This window comes from Oncorhynchus gorbuscha, linkage group LG05 (assembly GCF_021184085.1).
Source record: "Oncorhynchus gorbuscha isolate QuinsamMale2020 ecotype Even-year linkage group LG05, OgorEven_v1.0, whole genome shotgun sequence".
Classification (NCBI taxonomy): Eukaryota; Metazoa; Chordata; class Actinopteri; order Salmoniformes; family Salmonidae; genus Oncorhynchus; species Oncorhynchus gorbuscha.
In genome coordinates this window covers 66,579,878-66,605,924 of record NC_060177.1, presented here as the reverse complement: position 1 = coordinate 66,605,924, position 26,047 = coordinate 66,579,878, and the positions used below count along the sequence as shown (strand labels likewise).

At 43.6% G+C, this 26,047-nt stretch overlaps 1 protein-coding gene across 2 annotated transcripts; it reads right to left on the bottom strand.

Annotated features, from left to right (window-relative positions):
• LOC124036338 (RILP-like protein 1) lies at positions 1-25,734 on the bottom strand. 2 transcript variants are annotated; one of them, XM_046350789.1, is made up of 8 exons: positions 25,221-25,733; positions 21,176-21,323; positions 11,308-11,426; positions 10,811-11,086; positions 10,265-10,545; positions 5,908-6,006; positions 1,637-1,724; positions 877-1,015 (listed from the first exon to the last, which is right to left on the bottom strand). In XM_046350789.1, the coding sequence occupies exons 1-8, from the start codon at positions 25,506-25,508 to the stop codon at positions 1,010-1,012; spliced, it is 1,305 nt and encodes a 434-aa protein (XP_046206745.1). In that variant the 5' UTR covers positions 25,509-25,733; the 3' UTR covers positions 877-1,009. The 2 variants fall into 2 exon arrangements, with proteins under 2 accessions (XP_046206746.1, XP_046206745.1); XM_046350790.1 differs by lacking the exon at positions 1,637-1,724 and having other exon boundaries at positions 1-1,015; positions 25,221-25,734.
• Positions 25,735-26,047: the final 313 nt, after the last annotated feature.

Below are 26,047 nucleotides of genomic sequence, written 5' to 3'. Positions count from 1 at the left end.
AACAATTTGCCATCTTTTTATTCAGACACTAGGAAACTCAAGTGCAGCATAGTCAAAATAAAATTTTAACATAAATACAATTTCAATATGGCCGATAGTTATATCACACCTCATCAGACTTGGTATAAGTTTGCTTTTATAGTTCAAATAAACATGTGAGCAATCTCTGACGTTACACTAATACTTATTGCTAGTATAAAGCACCATAGTCTGCACAACTAAAAATGAATTCAAAAGGCACAGGATCTCTCTCAGATTGCACTTTATTCTCTCCTGAATCCATCTCTTCATTGTCCCCACAAGACAACTTTTTCCTGACAATCCCTCTTGGCATGAAGCTCTTCATGTTTTTACTTGGAGACAACCAGCATGGGACATTATACACTCAGTGTACAAAACATTAGGAACACCTTCCTAATATTGAGTTGTACCCCCTTATTGCCCTCTGAATAACTTCAATGGACAGCAGGGTGTCAAGCATTCACAGGGATTTTGCCCATGTTGACTACAGTGCTTCCCACAGTTGTAAAGTTGGCTGGATGTTCTTTGGGGCAGTGGACCATTCTTGATACACACAGGAAACTGTTGAGCATGGTAAAACCCAGCAACGTTGCAGTTCTTGACACACTCAAACTGATGCGCCTGACACTAACTACCCTACCCCGTTCAAAAGGCAAATAAATATTTTGTCTTGCCAATTCACCCCCTGAATGACACACATACACAATCCATGTCTCAATTATCTAAAGGTTTAAAATCCTTCTTTAACATGTCTCCTCCCTTTCATCTACACTGATTGAAGTGGATTTAACAGGTGACATCAATAAGGGATCATAGCTTTCACCTGGATTCACCTGGTCAGTCAATGTCATGAAAGTGCAGGTGTTCCTAATGTTTTGTGCATTCAGTGTAGGTCCCTGGTTATGGATGCTTCAGTGCCTCCTGAGCCTGCTCTGCGTGCAAATAACAAATCACTTCCTCTGGTCGCCTCTTTTCTCCAGAGAAGATGCTAAACCTGTATAGGTACAATGAGAGAAATTAAGAATTTAGGTTACACCATGCAAAAAATTAAATAAAAAATAGACATGACAATACTACTACTAAAATACATCAATAAAATACATTGGTTACACTTCAGATTATTTATGAAGAGTGAGAGAGAACATTGAGTTCTCAGAGTGAGGACAAAAGCAGAATGAGAGCATGCATGAGGAAAAGTGTGAAACAAAAGGTTGGGGAGGTGCATAAGCTTTGCCCTGTCAGAGGGTAACATAGTTAGTCACTCCACTTTATTCAACAAATGAAGAGCTGTCAACCGTGAATATCCATGCTATGAAAAAATCCTAACTCAGACAACATGCATATGTGGATTTGTACATGTAATAGTGAGTTGCTGGATTAGTATATTGGCAAAAGAGGTGACCATTTTTAATGATTGTGGCATCTTCTATGATGAGCTGGTTCAAGGTCTACACATGATCAACCAATAAGAATACTCCCACATCATGCACACATGATCACAAGGAAGTATTGCATTTGAGATGACAGGCGTGGAGGGGCTTTGGCACAGTGACGGTGCTTGGCTCACCAACAATGACATCACAAAAAGAGATGAAATAAATGTAAAAGTTCATACACAGGACATAAGTCGTCTGATCGGCTGTAACGTTGGATCGTCTGCAATCAGCCCTGCTGCTACCATCGGCATTACTGCAGTGAATATCCTGTCCAAAGAAGTACAGATGAAGAGACATAAGCGGGAAAAAAAGTAGTCCGAGTTTTGGTGAAAAGTGACTTCTTTGCAGCACCCAGGTTGGCAAAGGAGGCAAGCCACAATCTAGACGAAATAAACTACTTAAATAATTAATAATAAACGATTTATTTATGGAGTGGTCATTTTTCATCTCTTCGCAATTATTTGTAATTGACCTTAAAATTATTATGGTAGTTGAAAAAAGTCACAGAATGGTGCGGAAACTTTATCCGTTCAACCTGGTCCTTCTACAAATATAACATTCCCAAACAAGCATTGTGGAAATTAATTTGTCATTATTTTTTTTAGTGCTCACGCAAACATATTGGTCAGTGACATACATATATAAAGTTAGGTTTCCATCCAATTGGCGACAGATTGTCATGCCAATATTCTAAAATCCGCATAAAAACAATTTTCCCACCAGACATGTATTTCCATCAAATTTACTTGGTGATAAAAGTATTTACGTGACGATGTAGTGCACATAAATACATTTTGCGTTTAAATTCCCATGTACCGAATAAAAAAATAAAAGTTAAATGGGTTTCCATCGCATTTTCAACTGTACTGATGGATTCTCAAACAAAAATGTGTTATTTAAAGAGTCTGTGTAGACTCTGGTATTGGCACGTGCGCTCTAGCCAACAGCTCGAAGATAGTGCTCGTATTTCCTACATGAGGAGATTATCATGGACAAAAGAACAAGATTTGACAAAAGGCAGCCAAGCATCGATGATCATGTCACCAGAGTAAGACCCTCAATATTTATTGTAAAGGAGCATCAAGCTCATCACCTTGCACTTTCACTACCCTGTGAAGTTCATAATAATTTAAGAACTCATCTGTATCCTAATAAACGGACTGCTCATAGTGGGAGGACCACACGTCATCGCTTGACTCCAAGTTTACTTTGATATGATAGTTATTATACCAATATTGGCGCATAAAAGCGTTTCCACCGACATTTCTCCCATAATACATTTTACAGACACAAAAAGATCCCACCTTGTCTATTGTATTTTGTTTGGTCGAGATTTTGGAAGTTTACCGACAATTTGTGACCATCAGGCCTGTCATCATTTTTTTTATCCAACATGTACTTCACTTGCATTAAAAAGGTTGGATCAAAACCTGGTTAATAGCTAGGTTTCCACCCAATTAGAAATATTTTTATGTGAATATTCTAGAGTCCGCATAAAGATAATATGCACATTTTCCCAACAGTGGTGTTTCCATCAAACTAACTTGAGGATAAAAATAAGTGTGTATTTTCATGTACCGAATACAAATCTAAAGTTCAATATGTTTCCATCGCAATTTTCAACTCTACAGACTCTGTTAAACTGAAAATGTTCCTACTCTGGTCTTGGCACGTGCATTCTTGCCAACAGCTCACAGATACAGTGCAGGTAGGCTTGTCTACATGATGAGATTATTATGGATAAGTGTAAGAATATTATTATGAACCGTTTTTCTGGGTGATTTGTGATTTATGCTTACCATGACTGTGTTTGTGTATTCTAATGTGTGTGTATATATTTACACAATATATACAAAAGTATTTTGACACTAGAGGTCGACCATTCTGATTTTTCAACGCAGATAGCAATACCGATTATTGGAGGACAAAAAGGCCGATTTATAAAAATGTATTTGTAATAAAAACAATTACAATAATAAGTGAACACCTATTTCTACTTAATATAATACATCTATAAAATCAATTTAGCCTCAAATAATGAAACATGTTACCCATGCAGAGCAAGGGGAACAACTACTCCAAGTCTCAGAGCGAGTGGCGTTTGGAACACTATTAGCGCGCACCCCACTAACAAGCTAACCATTTCACATCGGTTACACCAGCCTAATTTCGGGAGATGATAGGCTTGAAGTCATAAACAGCTCAATGCTTGAAGCATTGCGAAGAGCTGCTGGCAAAACGCACAAAGGTGCTGTTTGAATGAATGCTTACGAGCCAGCTGCTGCCTATCGTCGCTCAGTCAGACTGCTCTATCAAATATCAAATCATAGACTTAATTATAACATAATAACACAGAAATACGAGCCTTTGGTCATTAACCTCTCTGAACCACCCATCCCGGATCCGGTATAATTGTCATCATAAAAATAGTGCCCCCTAGCTTCAAGAGGTTTTAATATGGTCGAATCCGGAAACTATCATTTAGAAAACAAAACATTTATTATTATCGCATATACCCACCCTGACACTGCGTGCAATGAATGCAAGAGAAGTGACACAATTTCACCTGGTTAATATTGCCTGTTAAACCTGGATTTATTTAAGCTAAATACGCAGGTTTAAAAAATATATACTTCTGTGTTTTGATTTTAAGAAAGGCATTAATGTTTATGGTTAGGTACACTTTGGAGCAACGACAGTCCTTTTTCCCGCGAATGCGCACCGCATCGATTATATGCAACGCAGGACATGCTAGATAAAGTAGTAAACTAATATCATCAACCATGTGTAGTTATAACTAGTGATTATGATTGATTGTTTTTTATAAGATAAGTTTAATGCTAGCTAGCAACTTACCCTGGCTTCTTACTGCATTCGCGTAACAGGTAAACTCCTCGGGGAGTGCAATGAGAGGCAGGTGGTTAGTCGTTAGTTAACTGTAAGGTTGTAAGATTGAATCCCCGAGCTGACAAGGTAAAAATCTGTCGTTTTGTCCCTGAACAAGGCAGTTAACACACTGTTCCTAGGCAGTCATTGAAAATAAGAATGTGTTCTTAACTGACTTGCCTAGTTAAAAAATAAATAAAAAAATTGTCCAAATCGGTGTCCAAAAATACCGATTTCCAATTGTTATGAAAACTTGAAATCGGCCCTAATTAATCGGCCATTACGATTAAACGGTCGACCTCTAGTTGACACCCCTTCAAATTAGTGAATTCGGCCATTTCAGCCACACCCATTGCTGACAGGTGTGTAAAATCGAGCACACAGCCATGCAATCTCAATAGACAAACGTTGGCAGTTGAATGGCCCATACTAAAGAGCTCAATGACTTTCAACGAGGCACCATCACAGGATGCCACCTTTCCAACAAGTCAGTTCGTCAAATTTCTGCTAGAGCGGCCCGTCAACTGTAAGTGCTGTTATTGGGAAGTGGAAATGTCTCAGAGCAACAAAGGCTCAGCCGCAAAGTGGTTAAATCACACAAGTGAAGCCCGTAGCATGAGAAAATAATCTGTCCTCGGTTGCAACACTCACTACAGAGTTCCAAACTGCCTCTGGAAGCAACATTAGCAAAATAACTGAGTCGGTAGCTTCCTGAAATGGGTTTCCAAGGCCGAGCAGCCGGACACAAGTCTAAGAACACCATGCGCAATGCCAAGTGTCGGCTGGAGTGGTGTAAAGCTTGACGCCATTGAACTATGGAGCAGTGGAAACGCATTCTCAGGAGTGATGAATCACGGTTCACGATGAGAGGAGAACACTACCTGCCCCAATGCATAATGCCAACTGTACATTTTTGTGCTTTTGGTCATGTAGTGCGTATAGTTTGTGTTTAATGTGTATTTTATATTGTATTATACAGGGTACATTTGGAAAATAGACCTAGGTCTCAATATGTCTTCCCTGTCAAAATAAAGGTTAAATAAAAATACCAAAAAAATTGTCAAAAACGGTAGTCAAGCATCAATCATGTCACCAAAATAAGAACCTCGATATTTACTGGAAAGGAGCATCAAGACCACCTTGCACTTTCACCACCCTGTGAAATTAATCTTAATTTATTTAATCTGTATCCTAATAAACGGCCTGGTTTCTTGAGTCGTAGTTCGAGGACCATAAAGGCATTTCCAACGCTATTTCTTGCATAATTAATTTTACAGACACAAAAAGATCCCACCATTTCGAAAGAAACAAATTATTAGTCTACATTACCATTATTTATTATGACCGAAAAGTCCTGTTTCAATCACAGCTGTCATGATGACTTTACTTGCATAAAAACTAGATGGAAACGTGGTTAGTGACAACCTTGTTTGAAAATGTCAGAGATTGTGGGAATGATAGGCTGTGCACCTATATGTGTGTGGCCTGAGCACATACCATCAAGAGAGATGGAGTGGGGTGGCTGAGGAGTTTTGGCGTAGGTCAAGTGGGCCTCAGTACTTACAGACGTTTGATCCCCGAGTCAGGCTGTTCAGTGGCTGCAGGCTGTGACTGAAGTGATGGATCCAAGTTGGTGCCGTATATCTCATTCTCCAACTCCTCACTGAGGCAGGGAGAAGGGATTAATTTAAAGAATGTGGACTTGTATTATGAACAAATGCAAAAAATGAAAAGGATAAAGTGGGATGCAACATCATTAGTAAATATACAGTTGAAGTCAGAAGTTTACATACACCTTAGCCAAATACATTTAAACTCAGTTTTTTACAATTCCTGACATTTAATTCTTGTAAAGATTCCCTGTCTTAGGTCAGTTAGGATCACCACTTTAATTTAAGAATGTGAAATGTCAGAATAATAGTAGAGTGTGATTTATTTCAGATTTTATTTCTTTCATCACATTCCCAGTGGGTCAGAAGTTTACATACACTCAATTAGTATTTGGTAGCATTGCCTTTAAATTGTTTAACTCGGGTCAAACGTTTCGGGTAGCCTTCCACACGCTTCCCACAATAAGTTTGGTGAATTTTGGCCCATTCCTCTTGACAGAGCTGGTGTAACTGAGTCAGATTTGTAGGCCTCCTTGCTCGCAAACGCTTTTTCAGTTCTGCCCACAAATGTTCTATGGGATTGAGGTCAGGGCTTTGTGATGGCCACTCCAATACCTTGACTTTGTTGTCCTTAAGCCATTTTGCCACAACGTTGGAAGTATGCTTGGGGTCATTGTCCATTTGCAAGACCCATTTGCGACCAAGCTTTAACTTCCTGACTAACGTCTTGAGATGTTGTTTCAATATATCCACTTACATTTTCTGTCCTCATGATGCCATCTATTTTGTAAAGTGCACCCGTCCCTCCTGCAGCAAAGCACCACCACAACATGATGCTGCCACCCCCGTGCTTCACGGTTGGGATGGTGTTCTTCGGCTTGCAAGCCTCCCCCTTTTTCCTCCAAACATAACGATGGTCATTATGGCCAAACATTTCTATTTTTGTTTCATCAGACCAGAGAACATTTCTCCAAAAAGCACGATCTTTGTCCCCATGTGCAGTTGCAAACCAGAGTCTGGCTTTTTTTAATGGTGGTTTTGGAGCAGTGGCTTCTTCCTTGCTGACCTGCCTTTCAGGTTATGTCGATATAGGACTTGTTTTACTGTGGATATAGATACTTTTGTACCCGTTTCCTCCAGCATCTTCACACGGTCCTTTGCTGTTGTTCTGGGATTGATTTGCACTTTTCGCACCAAAGTACGTTAATCTCTAAGAGACAGAACACGGCTCCTTCCTGAGCGGTATGATGGCTGTGTGGTCCCATGGTGTTTACACTTGCGTACTATTGTCTGTACAGATGAACGTGGTACCTTCAGGCATTTGGAAATTGCTCCCATGGATGAACCAGACTTGTGGAAGTCTACAATTTTTTTTCTGAGATCTTGGCTGATTTCTTTTGATTTTCCCATGATGTCAAGCAAAGAGGCACTGAGTTTGAAGGTAGGCCTTGAAATACATCCACAGGTACACCTCCAATTGAGTCATATGATGTCAATTAGCCGATCAGAAGCTTCTGAAGCCATGACATCATTTTCAGTCATTTTCCAATCTGTTTAAAGGCACAGTCAACTTAGTGTATGTAAACTTCTGACCCACTGGAATTGTAATACAGTGAATTATAAGTGAAATAGTCTGTCTGTAAACAATTGAAAAAATGACTTGTGTCATGCACAAAGTAGATGTCCTAACCGACTTGCCAAAACTATGGTTTGTTAACAAGAAATTTATGGAGTGGTTGAAACTGTACATGTGCACTGAACAAAAATATAAATGCGACATGTAAAGTGTTGTTACCATGTTTCATGAGCTGAAATAAAAGGTCCCAGAAATGTTCCATATGCACAATAAGCTTTTTTCTCTCAAATTTTGTGCACAAATTTGTTTACATTCCGGTTAGTGAGCATTTATCCTTTGCCAAGATAATCCAACCACCTGACAAGTGTGGCATATCAAGAAGCTGATTAAACAGAATAACCATTACACAGGTGCACCACTGTACCTTGTGCTGGGGACAATAAAAGGCCACTTTAAATTGTGCAGTTTTGTCACATAACACAATGCCACAGATTTCTCAAATTCAGGGATTGTGCAATTGGCATGCTGACTTTAGGAATGTTGCCAGATAATTCAATGTTAATTTCTCTACCAAAAGCCAACTCAAACATCATTTTAAAGAATTTGGCAGTACGTCCAACTAGCCTCACAACCGCAGATCACATGTATGGTATCGTGTTGGCGAGCAGATTGCCGATGTCAAAGTTGTGAACAGAGTGCTCCATGGTGGCGGGGGGGTTATGGTTTGGGCAGGCATAAACGTTGGACAATGAACACAATTGCATTTAATCGATTGGCAATTTCAATCAACAGAGATACCGTGACGAGATACTGGGGCCCATTGTCGTACCATTCATCTACTGCCATCACCTCATGTTTCAGCATGATAGTGCATGGCCCCATGTTGCAAGGACTTGTACACAATTGCTGGAAGCTGAAAATGATCCAGTTATTCCATGGCCTGCATACTCAGACTGTCACCCGTTGAGCGTGTTTGGGATGCTCTGGATCGACGTGTAGACCTATCGGCTGCCTTCGATACTGTGAACAATCAGATCCTCCTCTCCACCCTCTCCGAGTTGGGCATCTCCGGCGCGGCCCACGCTTGGATTGCGTCCTGACAGGTCGCTCCTACCAGGTGGTGTGGCGAGAATCTGTCTCCTCACCACGCGCTCTCACCACTGGTGTCCCCCAGGGCTCTGTTCTAGGCCCTCTCCTATTCTCGCTATACACCAAGTCACTTGGCTCTGTCATAACCTCATGGTCTCTCCTATCATTGCTATGCAGACGACACACAATTAATCTTCTCCTTTCCCCCCTTCTGATGACCAGGTGGCGAATCGCATCTCTGCATGTCTGGCAGACATATCAGTGTGGATGACGGATCACCACCTCAAGCTGAACCTCGGCAAGACGGAGCTGCTCTTCCTCCCGGGGAAGGACTGCCCGTTCCATGATCTCGCCATCACGGTTGACAACTCCATTGTGTCCTCCTCCCAGAGCGCTAAGAACCTTGGCGTGATCCTGGACAACACCCTGTCGTTCTCAACTAACATCAAGGCGGTGGCCCGTTCCTGTAGGTTCATGCTCTACAACATCCGCAGAGTACGACCCTGCCTCACACAGGAAGTGGCGCAGGTCCTAATCCAGGCACTTGTCATCTCCCGTCTGGATTACTGCAACTCGCTGTTGGCTGGGCTCCCTGCCTGTGCCATTAAACCCCTACAACTCATCCAGAACGCCGCAGCCCGTCTGGTGTTCAACCTTCCCAAGTTCTCTCACGTCACCCCGCTCCTCCGCTCTCTCCACTGGCTTCCAGTTGAAGCTCGCATCCGCTACAAGACCATGGTGCTTGCCTACAGAGCTGTGAGGGGAACGGCACCTCAGTACCTCCAGGCTCTGATCAGGCCCTACACCCAAACAAGGGCACTGCGTTCATCCACTTCTGGCCTGCTCGCCTCCCTACCACTGAGGAAGTACAGTTCCCGCTCAGCCCAGTCAAAACTATTCGCTGCTCTGGCCCCCCCAATGGTGGAACAAACTCCCTCACGACGCCAGGACAGCGGAGTCAATCACCACCTTCCGGAGACACCTGAAACCCCACCTCTTTAAGGAATACCTAGGATAGGATAAAGTAATCCTTCTCACCCCCCCCCCCTTAAAAGATTTAGATGCACTATTGTAAAGTGGCTGTTCCACTGGATGTCATAAGGTGAACGCACCAATTTGTAAGTCGCTCTGGATAAGAGCGTCTGCTAAATGACTTAAATGTAAATGTAAATGTACGACAGCATGTTCCAGGTCCGGCCAATATCCAGCAACTTCGCACAGCCATTGAAGAGGAGTGGGACAACAGTCCACAATCAACAGCCTGCTCAAATCAATGCGAAGGAGATCACACTGCATGAGGCAAATGGCAGTCACACCAGATAGTGACTGGTTTTCTGATCCACGCCCCTACCTTTTTTTTTTAAGGTATCTGTATTCCCAGTCATGTGAAATCCATAGATCAGGGTCTAATTAATTTATTACAATTGACTGATTTCCTTATATGAACCGTAACTCAGTAAAATCTTTGAAATGATTGCATGTTGCGCTTATATTTTTGTTCAGTATAGTAATAACATAAGATTCAGTTGAAGCGGTATTAAAAAGTGATGATAAATCCCTAGTCCCTCAACTCCAGGTAATTCTTTTTTAAATGTTTTTATTCACTTTGTTTTTTCACACAGCGGATGTCATATCTATCATGTAACCTTTTGTAATAGATGAGCTCCTCTCTCAGCATGAACACTTGAGCTTTGAGTTCGTTCCTCTCCTTCAGGACGTCCCGTAGCTCCTCGAGGGTGAAGTGGGGCCTGTCGGACTCCTTCTGGTCCAGGACATCAGGTTCCTCCTCCTGGTCCTTGTCACACAGCGAGAGGACAGGAGGGCTCTCTTCTGACTCAAAGCACTGTGCCAGGAATTCATGGTCACTTCTGCATTCCGCCCAAAAAGAATTGTGTACGATGGAGGCTGCTGGTGCTAGTACCAAGGACTGGATTTGGGAAATAGCACGGTCACTTACAGTGCTATGACAGGCTTTGTGAGCAGTGGCAATGATACTCAATGGCTAATCTACAAGGTTGACTGACCCTCCTTGGGTGGATGTCATGTTATTGTGTTCTTGTCAATAGGGAACTTAAAACCCTGTAATTTGGGTATAATCTTAACTCTACAAGGTGAAGCGTACAGATATGTAATGGTGTCTTAAAGAGAAATGTAATGGACTTGATCAGGTAGGGGGTTGTAGCTGTGGTTACCTTGGTCGATACTGGTGTAAGCATTGTCATCACAGACTTTGAGGGGGATGGTTCCTCCTCGGCTGACCTCTTCATGTCCAGCTCCCACTCTTTGCGCTCCTCCTTCAGCCTTGCCACCTCCCGACGCAGGGCCCCGAGCTCCTGCTGGCGCGCCTGGGACATAGCCTCCAGCTCAGCCTTCTGTTGGATCGCTGCCTTGCCCTGAGCCTCTACCACACTGATCCTGTGTCGTAGGTCCAGGTTGATCTTCATCAGATGGTGCTGCTGCAGCTGAAGCTATAAGGGGAGGAAGGAGTCCGTTTAATCCTACACATTTATCTGTAATGAACTGATGGAAACAGTGTCCAGATTGTTGGTGGAAGTTGTTGTCCTCCTCAGGTAAGACAAGACATATATGTGCTGAAGCATTAGGCTACAGACAGTAGGAAGCATAGGAGGGATTGTTATGTAGTTCAGGGAGTGTGGAATGCTACTAGATGAAAAGAGACAAGCCTCACCGCCTCCAGGTCCTCGTTCTTGAGTTTCAGCTCATGGTCCTTATCCCGGATCTCATCCCTCTGTTTGTCTACCACCACCTTTAGCTTCTTCATCACCTGACACTCTCTCTCTGACACACCTGTCCAAGATATACACACATACAGCCCACACGGGCATTAACACATAAACATACACTTCCGTTCAGAAGTTTGGGGTCACTTTGAAATGTCCTTGCTTTTGAAAGTAAAGCACATTTTTGTCCAATAAAATAACATCAAATTGATCAGAAATACAGTGTAGACATGGTTAATGAAAATTTTAAATGACTATTTAATTAAAATGTGAAAATACCATTGTAGCTGGAAACTGCTGAATTTTAATAGAATACCTACATGGGATACAGAGGCCCATTATCAGCAACCATCACTTCTGTGTTCCAATGGCACGTTGTGTTAGCTAATCCAAGTTTATAATTTTAAAAGGCAAATTGGTCATTAGAAAACCCTTTTGCAGTCATGTTAGCACAGCTGAAAACTGTTGTTCTAATTAAAGAAGCAATAAAACTGGCCTTCTTTAGACTAGTTGAGCATTAGCATTTGTGGGTTCGATTACAGGCTCAAAATGGCAGAAACAAATAACTTTCTTCTGAAACTCATCAGTCTGTTCCTGTTCTGAGAAATGAAGGCTATTCCATGCGAGAAATTGCCAAGAAACTGAAGATCTTGTACAACGCTGGGTACTACTCCCTTCACAGAACATAGCAAACGGGCTGTAACTAGAATAGAAAGAGGATTGGGAGGCCCCGGTGCACAACTGAGCAAGGGGACAAGTACATAAGTGTCTAGTTTGAGAAAGAGACGCCTCAAGTCCTCAACTGGCAGCTTCATTAAATAGTACCAGCAAAACAGGTCTCAACAATGAAGAAGTGACTCCGGGATGCTGACCTTCTAAGTGGAGTTACTCTGTCCAGTGTCTGTGTTCTTTTGCCAATCTTAATCTTTTATTTTTATTGACCAGTCTGAGAAATTGATTTTTCTTTGCAACTCTGTCTAGAAGGCCAGCATCCCAGGGTTGCTTCTTCACTATTGATTGTCACGTCTGCTCCTCCCCTCCGACGTCGCTAGAGTACTAAATCAAATCAAATGTATTTGTCACATACACATGGTTAGCAGATATTAATGTGAGTGTAGCGAAATGCCTGCTCTTCTCGTTCCGACAATGCAGTAATAACCGACAAGTAATCTAACTAACAATTCCAAAACTACTACCTTGTACACACAAGTGTAAAGGGATAAAGAATATGTACATAAAGATATATGAATGAGTGATGGTACAGAACGTCATAGGCAAGATGCAGTACATGGTATCGAGTACAGTATATACATACATATGAGATGAGTAATGTAGGGTATGTAAACAAAGTGGCATAGTTTAAAGTGGCTAGTGATACATGTATTACATAAAGATGCAGTAGATGATATAGAGTACAGTATATACATATACATGAGTAATGTAGGGTATGTAAACATATTAAGTAGCATTGTTTAAAGTGGCTAGTGATATATTTTACATCAATTTCCATCAATTCCCATTATTAAAGTGGCTGGAGTTCTGATGGCCTTGAGATAGAAGCTGTTTTTCAGTCTCTCGGTCCCTGCTTTGATGCACCTGGACTGACCACGCCTTCTGGATGATAGCGGGGTGAACAGGCAGTGGCTCGGGTGGTTGTTGTCCTTGATGATCTTTATGGCCTTCCTGTGACATCGGGTGGTGTAGGTGTCCTGGAGGGCAGGTAGTTTGCCCCCGGTGATGAGTTGTGCAGACCTCACTACCCTCTGGAGAGCCTTACGGTTGTGGGCGGAGCAGTTGCCGTACCAGGCGGTGATACAGCCCCACAGGATGCTCTCAATTGTGCATCTGTAGAAGTTTGCGAGTGCTTTTGGTGACAAGCCAAATTTCTTCAGCCTCCTGAGGTTGAAGAGGCGCCTTCTTCACAATGCGGTCTGTGTAGGTGGACCAATTCAGTTTGTCTGTTATATGTATGCCGAGGAACTTAAAACTTACTACCCTCTCCACTACTGTCCCATCGATGTGGAAAGGGGGGGCTCCCTCTGCTGTTTCCTGAAGTCCACAATCATCTCCTTAGTTTTGTTGACATTGAGTGTGAGGTTATTTTCCTGACACCACACTCCGAGGGCCCTCACCTCCTCCCTGTAGGCAGTCTCATCATTGTTGGTAATCAAGCCTACCACTGTAGTGTCGTCCGCAAACTTGATGATTGAGTTGGAGGTGTGCATGGCCACGCAGTCGTGGGTGAACAGGGAGTACAGGAGAGGGCTCAGAACGCACCCTTGTGGGGCCCCAGTGTTGAGGATCAGCGGGGTGGAGATGTTGTTACCTACCCTCACCACCTGGGGGTAGCCCGGCGGGGTCGAGACCCAGGGCCTCGAGCTTGGAGGGTACTATGGTGTTAAATGCTGAGCTGTAGTCGATGAACAGCATTCTCTCATTGGTATTCCTCTTGTCCAGATGGATTAGGGCAGTGTGCAGTGTGGTTGAGATTGCATCGTCTGTGGACCCATTTGGGCGGTAAGCAAATTGGAGTGGATCTAGGGTGTCAGGTAGGGTGGAGGTGATATGGTCCTTGACTAGTCTCTCAAAGCACTTCATGATGACGGAAGTGAGTGCTACGGGGCGGTAGTCGTTTAGCTCAGTTACCTTAGCTTTCTTGGGAACAGGGACAATGGTGGCCCTCTTGAAGCATGTGGGAACAGCAGACTGGGATAAGGATTGATTGAATATGTCCGTAAACACACCAGCCAGCTGGTCTGCGCCTGGTCTGCGCATGCTCTGAGGACGAGGCTGGGGATGCCGTCTGGGCCTGCAGCCTTGCGAGGGTTAACATGTTTAAATGTTTTACTCACGTCGGCTGCAGTGAAGGAGAGTCCGCATGTTTTGGTTGCGGTCCGTGACAGTGGCACTGTATTGTCCTCAAAGCGGGCAAAAAAGTTAGTCTGCCTGGGAGCAAGACATCCTGGTCCGTGACGGGGCTGGTTTTCTTTTTGTAATCCGTGATTGACTGTAGACCCTGCCACATACCTCGTGTCTGAGCCGTTGAATTGCGACTCTACTTTGTCTCTATACTGACGCTTAGCTCGTTTGATTGCCTTGCGGAGGGAATAGCTACACTGTTTATATTCGGTCATGTTTCCGGTGACCTTGCCCTGGTTAAAAGCAGTGGTTCGCACTTTCAGTTTCACGCGAATGCTGCCATCAATCCACGGTTTCTGGTTTGGGAATGTTTTAGTCGTTACTATGGGACCAACATCTTCAATGCACTTTCTAATGAACTCGCTCACCGAATAAGCGTATTCGTCAATGTTGTTGTTGGACACAGTGCGGAACATATCCAAGTCCATGTGATGGAAGCAGTCTTGGAGCGTGGAATCAGATTGGTCGGACCAGCGTTGAACAGACCTGAGCGCGGGAGCTTCTTGTTTTAGCTTCTGTCTGTAGGCAGGGAGCAACAAAATAGAGTCGTGGTCAACTTTTCCGAAAGGAGTGCGGGGGAGGGCCTTATATGCGTCGCGGAAGTTAGAATAGCAATGATCCAAGGTTTTACCAGCCCTGGTTGCGCAATCGATATGCTGATACAATTTAGGGAGTCTTGTTTTCAGATTAGCCTTGTTAAAATCCCCAACTACAATGAATGCAGCCTCAGGATATGTGGTTTCTAGTTTGCAAAGAGTCAAATAAAGTTTGTTCAGAGCCATCTGCTTGGGGGGGAATATATACGGCTGTGATTATAGTCGAAGAGAATTCCCTTGGTAGATAATGTGGTCGACATTTGATTGTGAGGAATTCTAAATCAGGTGAACAGAAGGACTTGAGTTCCTGTATGTTGTTGTGACCACACCACGTCTCGTTAACCATAAGGCTTATGCCCCCGCCCCTCTTCTTACCAGAAAGATGTTTGTTTCTGTCGGCGCGATGCATGAAGAAACCAGCTGGCTGCACCGATACCATTAGAGTCTCTCGAGTGAGCCATGTTTCCGTGAAGCAAAGAACGTTACAGTCTCTGATGTCCCTCTGGAATGCTACTCTTGCTCGGATTTCATCAACCTTGTTGTCAAGAGACTGGACATTGGCGAGAAGTATGCTAGGGAGTGGTACGCGATGTGCCCGTCTCCGGAGCCTGACCAGAAGACCGCTTTGTTTCCCTCTTTTACGACATCTTTGTTTTGTGTCACAGGCTGGGATCCATTCCGTTGTTGTCCTGGGTGAAAGGCAGAACACAGGATCTGCTTCGGGAAAGTCATATTCCTGGTCGTACTGATGGTGAGTTGACTTTGCTCTTATATTCAGTAGTTCTTCCCGACTGTGTGTAATGAAACCTAAGATTACCTGGGGTACCAATGTAAGAAATAACATGTAAAAAAAACTAAAAACTGCATAGTTTCCTAGGAACGCGAAGCGAGGTGGCCATCACTGTCGGCGCCGGAAGTAACTAACCCCTGGGAATCATTATTACGCACAATTGGCACTCATCACTACGCACACCTGCGATTCATTATGATTCAAACCTGGACTCCATTACCTGTATAATTTCCTCCTCTTTATATGTCACTCTCCTAGGTTCACTCATCAGTTGGTATTGTTCTTGCGTTTTTGTCTCCTGCCCAACATCCCGGAGGAATATCAGGATCTAAGGGAGGTATTCTCCAAGACCTTCACCACCTGTCTCCTTCCTCGTCACCCCTGGGACTATGCCATTGACCTGTTTTCCGGTGATACACCTCCGCACAGACGCATCTACCCTCTCTCAGAGGCTGAGACCCAGGCCATGGAGGACTACATTCAAGAGGCGCTCCAACATGGTTTCATCCGCAGATCCACATCCCCTGCATCAGCTGGTTTCTTCTTCGTGGCCAAGAAAGAGGGTGGATTACGTCCTTGTATCGATTACCGTGGACTCAATGACATCACCACGGAGTATCGTTACCCTCTTCCTCGGGTGCGGTCAGCCATCGAGCAGCTCCGCGTGGCCCTGTTCTTCACCAAACTGGACCTGTGGAGTGCCTACAATCTCATTCGCATCCGGGAGGGGATGAGTGGAAGACTGCGTTCAGCACAATGTCTGGTCACTACAATTACTTGGTTATGCCCTTTGGCTTAGCCAATGCTCCGTCAGTGTTCCAGGAATTTGTCAACGAGGTGTTCAGGGACATGCTCGCACGTCAGGTGTTTGTACATCGATGACATCCTGATCTTCTTGAACAACCTGGAGGATCACATCACTCACGTTCGAGCAGTCCTGGAATGCCTCTTGGCTAACCACCGGTTCGTCAAGGCAGAGAAGTACCAATTCCACCAGAGGGCTGTCTCCTTCTTGGGCTACCAAATCAGCCTGCAGGGAGTGAGGATGGAGGACAAGAAGGTAGATGTGGTAAGGTCATGGCCAGTCCCAACCACTATCAAGGGGTTACAACGGATTTTGGGGTTTGCCAACTTTTACCGCTGCTTCATCAGGAACTTCAGTGTCGTCGCCGCCCCGCTCTCCTCAAGGGTGGGCCTCGTAGGTTGGTTTGGTCTCCAGCAGCCGACAAGGCCTTTTGTCTCCTCAAGGGGCGTTCACCCCCTTGCTAAAACACCCAGATCCCACGCTACCTTTTGTGGTTGAGGTAGATGCATCGGACGTGGGTGTGGGGGCAGTTTTGTCACAAAGACAGGGGGACCCACTAAAATTGTATCCTTGTGCTTCCTAATCCAAGAAACTGTCCCCCGCAGAGAGGAATTACGACGTCGGCGATCGGGAGCTCGTGGCGGTGAAGTTGGCATTAGAGAAGTGGAGACACTGGCTGGAGAGTGCCAAGGAACCATTCGTCATCCTCACCAACCATCGGAACCATGGTATGTACCTAACTAACCCGCTCTGCCCATTCATCGACATTTACCCGTTGTTGTCTTAGCTCTCCTGATCAACCTGTGTTTGCTTTATGCCTCTCTCTAATGCCAATATGCCTTGTCTACTGCTGTCTTGGCTAGATCTTACGGTTTTATTTCACTGTAGAGCCCTCAGGCCCACTCAAAATGCCTTAGATAGCTCTTTTGTTCCACCCCACACACATGCAGAGACCTCACCTGGCTTAACTGGTGCCTCCAGAGACAAAACTGCTCTCATCGTCACTCAACGCCAAGGTTTACCTCCACTGTACTCACATCCTACCATACCCGTGTCTGTACATTATGCCCTGAATCTATTCAACCATGCCCAGAAATCTGCTCATTTTATTCTCTGTCCCCAACGCACTTGACGACCAGTTCTTAAAGCCTTTAGCCGTACACTTTTCCCCACTCCTCTTCTGTTCCTCTGGTGATGTAGAGGTGTTTAACCCAGGCCCTGTAGCCCCCAGTTCCACTCCTATTCCCCAGGCGCTATCTTTTGTTGACTTCTGTAACTGTAAAATAATTGGTTTCGTGCATGTTAACATCAGAAGCCTCCTCCCTAAGTTTGATTTATTCACTGATTTAGCACACTCTGCCAACCCTGATGTCCTAGCCGTGTCTGAATCCTAGCTTAGGAAGGCCACCAAAAATCTGACATTTCCATCCCCAACTACATCATTTTCCACCAAGTTGGAACTGCCAAAGGGGGTGGAGTTTCAATCTACTGCAGAGATAGCTTGAAGAGTTCTGTCATGCTATCCAGGTCTGTGCCCAAACAGTTCGAGCTTCTACTTTTAAAAATCCACCTTTCCAGAAATAAGTCTCTCACTGTTGTCTCCTGTTATAGACCCCCCTCAGCCCCCAGCTGTGCCCTGGACACCATATGTGAATTAATTGCCACCCATTTATCTTCAGAATGTGTACTGTTAGGTGACCTAAACTATGATATGCTTAACATCCCGGACATCCTACAATCTAAGATAGATGCCCTCAATCTCACACAAATTATCAAGGAACCTACCAGATACAATCCTAAATGTGTAAACACGGGCAACCTCATAGATATCATCCTGATCAACTTGCCCTCTAAATACACCTCTGCGGTCTTCATTGCCTGTGTCCGTAATGGGTCCACGGTCAAACGACCACCCCTCATTACTGTCAAACGCTCCCTAAAACACTTCAGCGAGCAGGCCTTTCTAAATCGACCTGGCCTGGGTATCCTGGAAGGATTTTGACCTCATTCCGTCTGTAGAGGATGACTGGTTATTCTTTAAAAGTGCTTCTTCACCATCTTAAATAAGCATGCCCCATTGAAACAATGTAAAACTAAGAACAAATATAGCCCTTGATTCACTCCACACTTGACTGCCCATGACCAGCACAAAAACATCCTGTGGCATACTGCATTAGCATCGAATAGCCCCCGCGATATGCAACTTTTCAGGGGAGTTAGGAACCAATGTACACAAGCAGTTAGGAAAGCAAAGGCTAGCTTTTTCAAACAGAAATTTGCATCCTGTAGCACAAACTCCAAATGCTTCTGGGACACTGTAAAGTCCATGGAGAATAAGAGCACCTCCTCCCAGCTGCCCACTGCACTGAGGCTAGGAAACACTGTCACCACCGATAAATCTACGATAATCAAGAATTTCAATAATCATTTTTCTACGGCTGGCCATGCTTTCCACCTGCCTACCCTTACCCCAGTCAACAGCTCTGCACCCCCCACAGCAACTTGCCCAAGTCTCCCCATTTCTCCTTCACCCAAATCCAGATAGCTGATGTTCTGAAAGAGCTGCAAAATCTGGACGCCTACAAATCAGCTGGGCAAGACAATCTAGTTCCTCTCTTTCTAAAATGATCTGCCACAATTGTTGCAACCCTTATTACTAGCATGTTCAACCTCTGTTTCATATAGTCTGAGATCCCTAAAGATTGAAAAGCGGCCGCGGTCATCCCCCTCTTCAAAGGGGGAGACACTCTAGATCCAAACTGTTACAGACCTATATCCATCCTGCCCTGCCTTTCTAAAGTCTTAGAATGCCAAATTAACAAAACAGATCACCGACCATTTCAAATCCCACCGTACCTTCTCCACTATGCAATCTGGTTCCCGAGCTGGTCATGGGTTCACCTCAGCCACGCTCAAGGTCCTAAAGACAGTAATGTGCACCCGTCTTCATCGACTTGGCCAATGCTTTCGACTCTTGTCAATCAACGCAATCTTATAGGCAATAGCCTTAGTTTATCTAATGACTGCCTCGCCTGGTTCACCAACTACTTCTCAGAGTTCAGTGTGTCAAATTGGAGGGCCTGTTATCTGGACCTCTGGCAGTCTCTATGGGGGTGCCACAAGGTTCAATTCTCAGGCCTACTCTTTTCTCTGTATACATCAATGATGTTGCTCTTTCTGCTGGTGATTCTCTGTTCCACCACTACGCAGACGACACCATTCTGTATATTTCTCGCCCTTCTTTGGACATTGTGGACATTCCAGACGAGCTTCAATGCCATACAACAATCCTTCCATGGCCTCCAACTGCTCGTAAATGCAAGTAAAACTAAATGCATGCTCTTCAACCGATCGCTGCTCGCACTACTCTGGGCGGATCTGACTTTGAATATGTGGACAACTACAAATACCTAGGTGTCTGGTTAGACTGTAAACTCTCCTTCCATACTCACATTATGCATCTTCAATCCAAAATTAAATCTAGAATCGGCTTCCTATTTCACAACAAACCATCCTTCACTCATGCTGCCAAACATACCCTGGTAAAACTGACTATCCTGCCAATCCTTGACTTCAGCGATGTCATCTACAAAATAGCCTCTAACACTCTACTCAGCAAATTGGATGTAGTCTATCACAGTGGCATCCATTTTGTCACCACAGCCCCATATACTACCCACCACTGCCTCATATACTACCCACCACTGCGACCTGTATGCTCTCGTTGGCTGGCCCTTGTTTCATATTCATTGCCAAACCCACTGGCTCCAGGTCATCTATAAGTCTTTGACAGGTAAAGCCCTGCCTTTTGTCAGCTCACTGGTCACCATAGCAGCACCCACCCGTAGCACGCACTCCAGCAGGTATATCTCACTGGCCATCCCCAAAGCCAACTCCTCCTTTGGCTGCCTTTCCTTCCAGTTCTCTGCTGCCAATGACTGGAACAAATTGCAAAAATCACTGAAGCTGGAGACTTACATCTCCCTCACTAACTATCATTAGTGGTCAGAGCAGCTTACTGATCATTGCACCTGTACACAGCCCATCTGTAAATAGCCCACCCAACTACCTCATCCCCATATTATTATTTTTTTTTGCTCCTTTGCACCCCAGTATCTCAACTTGCACATTCATCTCCTGCACATCTATCACTCCAGTGTTTAATTGCTAAATTGTAATTATTTTGCCACTATGGCCTATTTATTGCCTTACCTCCTTAATCTTACTACATTTGCACACACTGTATATAGATTGTTCTATTGTGTTATTGACTGTACATTTGTTTATTCCATGTGTAACTCTGTGTTGTTGTTTGTGTCGCACTGATTTGCTTTATCTTGGCCAGGTCGCAATTGTAAATGAGAATGTGTTCTCAACTGGCCAACCTGGTTACATAAAGGTGAAAAAATAAAATAAAATGGATGATTGACAAAATGAATACATACCATGAGAAATGTGACATATCATACTAAATTCTGCCCCTGAGCAAGGCAGTTAACCTACTGTTCCCAGGGCGCCTAAGACGTGGATGTTGATTAAGGCAGCCCCCAGCACCTCTCTGATTCAGAGGGTTAAATGCAGAAGACACATTTCAGTTGAATGCATTCAGTTGTACAACTGACTAGGAGTCTCAGATTTACTTAAAGAATAATATGAAATGCTCCGAGACCACGTTGCTGCTAAATACCACTCTGTGCTGCACATACCCTCCTGTCTCTGCAGGTCCTCAGTCACAGGTGAGTCTTTTAGGGAGAGGCTCTTCCGAAGGCTCTTATTCTCCACCTGCAGTTGTGTGATCTGAGACAGCAGGTCTTGGGCCTCCCCTCTCCACACGTCTTCCACCAGCTCCAACTCCTGGGGGATGCATCAACCGCACGCAAACACACACACAGTTGAAGTTGGTAGTTTACATACACCTTAGCCAAATACATTTAAACTCAGTTATTCACAATTCCTGACATTTAATCCTAGTAAAAATTCTCTGTCTTAGTTAGGATTACTACTTTATTTTAAGAATGTGAAATGTCAGAATAATAGTAGAGTGTGATTTATTTCAGATTTTATTTCTTTCATCACATTCCCAGTGGGTCAGAGGTTTACATACACTCAATTAGTATTTGGTAGCATTGCCTTTAAATTGTTTAACTTGGGTCAACGTGTCGGGTACTTTTCGCACCTAAGTGCGTTCGTCTCTAGGAGACAGAACGCGTCTCCTTCCTGAGCGGTCCCATGGTGTTTATACTTACATACTATTGTTTGTACAGATGAACGTGGTACCTTCAGGCATTTGGAAATTGCTCCCAAGGATGAACCAGACATATGGAGGTCTACAATTATTTTCTGAGGTCTTGGCTGATTTCTTTTGATTTTCCCATGATGTCAAGCAAAGAGGCACTGCGTTTGAAGGTAGGCCTTGAAATAAATCCACAGGTACAGCTCCAATTGACTCAAATGATGTCAATTAGCCTAACAGAAGCTTCTAAAGCCATGACGTAATTTTCTGGAATTTTCCAAGCCGTTTAAAAGGCATAGTCAACTTAGTGTATGTAAACTTCTGACCCACTGGAATTGTGATACAGTGAATTATAAGTGAAATAATCTGTCTGTAAACAATTGTTGGAAAAATGACTTGTGTCATGCACAAAGTAGATGTCCTAACCGACTTGCCAAAACTATAGTTTGTTAACAAGAAATTTGTGGAGTGGTTGAAAAACGAGTTTTAATGACTCCAAGCTAAGTAAGTGTATGTAAACTTCTGACTTCAACTGTACATACATACATACACAAAGGTATAGCATCTTTAACTTTTTCATTCTGCTTAATCGCACATAAAACAAAGGTGTCATTGATTAAAAGCCAAGCTAAAAAGACTGGTTGAAAAAGATGGTGGACAAATAAAGAGGTCTTACTCAGGCCGTTTACCATTGAAAAAACGGTTAAACAGTTGTGGTCAACTTAAGTGGTGGCTCTCCCATAGACGCCAATGCGATAGCAGCTGGGTCTGGTCTATTTGTAAATAAACCAGACAAATCCAGGAGTCTCTTCGTGCAAGGAAACGATGCATCACCAAACAAGAGCATGGATTTCCAACAATTCATGGCCAGGCTAAATCAAATGGGGGACTACAACATGGTGGCTTATATGAATGAAAGGTTGATGACACAAGTAGCTCAACTATTCCAACAGCAGCAGTTACAACAGAGTGCTTCAACGCCTGCACTGGAACGAGCCATGGGCGTTAATCCAGCAAGACAGAATTAGCTATCCGTAAATTGTATGGAAGTTATCTTAGCATTCTCATATATGTTACATGAAATATGTTACATGAAATAGGTGTGAATATCATGCATAAACTTAATTTCATGTTTTTTCTTTGTCATGGTTCAGGAAGTCTGCACAACGCCTGTGTACTGGGTCTCCTGGTCAGTCAGCTGAGATTAAGGTGCATATATGAAGAGAGGAGCAGATTTTGAAGGGGAGTAGTCTCATGAAGACATAGATGGACTGACTGTAACATAATTCTACATCTTACAATTTTCTCAAGGATTTTGATGCATATAACCATTGCTAATACACCACTCTCCTTCCGCCTCTCCTTCCAGTTCTCGGCTGCCAATGACTGGAACGAACTACAAATATCTCTGAAACTGGAAACACTTATCTTCCTCACTAGCTTTAAGCACCAGTGAAAAAAATGAAAAAATGAAAAAAATTGAAAAAAAACACTGACTCCTCAGATGCAAGTTGAGATGGGTTCCACAGCTTTTAGTGAGTGCTTCTTCAGCTTTTTGCTGTTGTTGAGATTCCAGGGTTCAAGACTGTTTCTTTATTGAGTAGAATAACTTATTGTCTTCTGTCGGTCAAAATAACTCTCTGCTAAAGAGAAGTAGCGATTTGCAGGGGCAGCTGAAGACATGATATCTGATGTGGAGACAGACCCAAATCTTTTCAAACTTCTCCACCCTGACACTCCCCTGAGTTTGAGGACCTGATTGCATCAGCAGACCGGAGAAGGGCCAAGCGTGCTTATGGGGACAAAAAATCTCCCTCAGAATGAAAACCGGAGCAACAGTCCACGTCCACCGCAGCCCCACCCAAAACATCTGAATGTACAATAAACCGTAATCAACTGCAAATCAAATTCTATTTGCCACATGCGCTGAATACAACAGGTATTGCATCATCACCTTACAGTCAAATGCTTACTTACAAATCCTTAACTAACAATGCTTTAAATATGATTTTAGGGCCTTCCTCTGACACTGCCTGGTATAGAGGTCCTGGATGGCAGGAAGCTTGGCCCCAGTGATGTACTGGTCCGTACATACTACCCTCTGTAGTGCACCTCGGACCCTCAGGAGGCTGAAAATATTTGTCTCTGGCCCTCAGTTCTACAGCTGCACCGTTGAGAGCATTTTGACTGGCTGCATCACTGCTTGACAGGCAACTGCAAGGCACCCGACCACAAGGCGCTACAAAGGGTGGCGAGCATGGCCCAGTACTTTACTGGAGCCGAGCTCCCTGCCATCCAGGACCTCTATACCAGGCAGTGTTAGAGGAAAGCCCCAAAATAATTCTGACTGCAGCCACCCAAGCCATAGACTGTACTCTCTGCTACTGCACATAAAGTGGTACCAGTGCACCAAGACTAGAACCAACAGGACCCTGAACAGCTTCTAGCCCCCCTGAACAGCTTCTAGCCCCAAGCCTTAAGTCTACTAAACAAGGCTGCTAAATAGCTCATCAAATGGCTACGCGGACTACCTGCAACTCTCTTGTTCTGACTCCATGCACACACACACACACACACACACTACAGATGCCCACACACACTTAACACGCACACACATGCATACTGACGCCACTCACACGCACAAGCTTTCAATTACCACATATACTGCTGCTGTTAATCTATCCATTTGCCTTGTCACGTCACCCCTACTACATGTACATACTAGCTACCTCAATTACCTCGTACCCCTGCACATCGACTTGATACGGGTACTCCCTATATATAGCCATGTTATTTTTACTCATTATTGTTATTCGTGTCACTATTTCTTTGTTTAACTCTGCATTTTTGGTAAAGGACCAGTAAGCATTTAACTGTTAGTCTACCAGTTGTTTACGAAGTATGTGACAAATCAAATTTATTTTATTTGACCAGACTTTTAAGAACTCTTCACACCTGCTTCTCAAAACTTTTTGCACTGACTCACCGTTACATAAACACACACGGAACATTACCCCTTATCTTTTCTTCCCTTTATATCGTTTATGGTGATACATGTATTGATAGTGTATTTGTTTTTTATAAATGTGTATTGCAGTGTTAGTGCTTGCAATTTATTCGGTGTATATTTTCTTTTTTCCTTTTGTCTTATGTTGTACACTTTATGTATGGAGTCTGACAAGAGGGTGGGGGTGTAACAACCTACAGTTCGTTCCCTTACCCAACTGTCGGTGGAGAAAACATCTTTTGAGTGTTCAGATTAAACACCTACATTCTCCCAACTGGCATGGAAGTGGTTAGTCTTTAGAGTAGTAAGGATAATTAGTCTGAAACCAGGGTATTTGGTGCAGTGTGGCTCCAGCATGTGTAAAACATTTCTTACGTAACTTTTGTCAACATGCTCTTGCGCAATGTGACACCGAGTGTCAGAGCAGAGGAATGTCATGAAAAGCCCATACTTGGTGTAGTAGGCTACTCTTCTTGTTGCACACGTGAGCTAAATATTTCGGTAAACACACCTTTTGATGTAGCTGCTCTTTCTTCAATCTGTCATTCCGTTCCATTCGCAACCTGTCCAGCTCACGCCGTAGCTCCTCCGTCTCTGGATTGATATTGTTTCGGGTGACCAGCACCTCTAGAACTTCCAGAATCCGGACCACTTTGGGCATCAGCCGCAGTGAAGCCTCGCATCCAAACTGATCGATAATGCGTTCAAACTCCTGTCCCACAACCGCGGCAATGTCATAGACGTCCATAACGGTTAACTCCGTAGCGTTTTTGTCCAGGGGTGTTCCGAAGTCTTCCATGTCCGTTTCTCCCCTCCGAAATCAACAAGGACAGTTATCTGACAGTTATTATTGTGTAACGTTTGTAGTACGATCTAGGCCTACTTCATATAGCTATTCTTTCCGATATTTGTACAACTCTTTGAATGTAGGCCTAATTCTCAACTTCCAGATTCCCCAGAGTGCAATCCAATACCTATCACGAACTATGAACGTTCTGTGTAGCCCACTGCGCATGTCAAGTTATTCTTGGTTCTCCTGCTGAAGTGTTCTTGTGTGACTGGCACTTTCAGGTCATTAAGTTTTTCTTCTTTCTATCCTCTCTGAATTAATCGTTCTTGTGCAATGTTAATATGAAAGTGAATAAAGACTTAAATATGAATAAATACAAAAATATAAACGCAACATGCAACAATTTTTATTGAGTTACAGTTCATATAAGGAAATTAGTCAATTGAAATAAATGCATTAGGCCCTTATCTATGAATTTGACATGACTGGGAATACAGATATGCATCTGTTGGTGACAGATACCTTAAAAAAAAGGTAGGGCATGGATC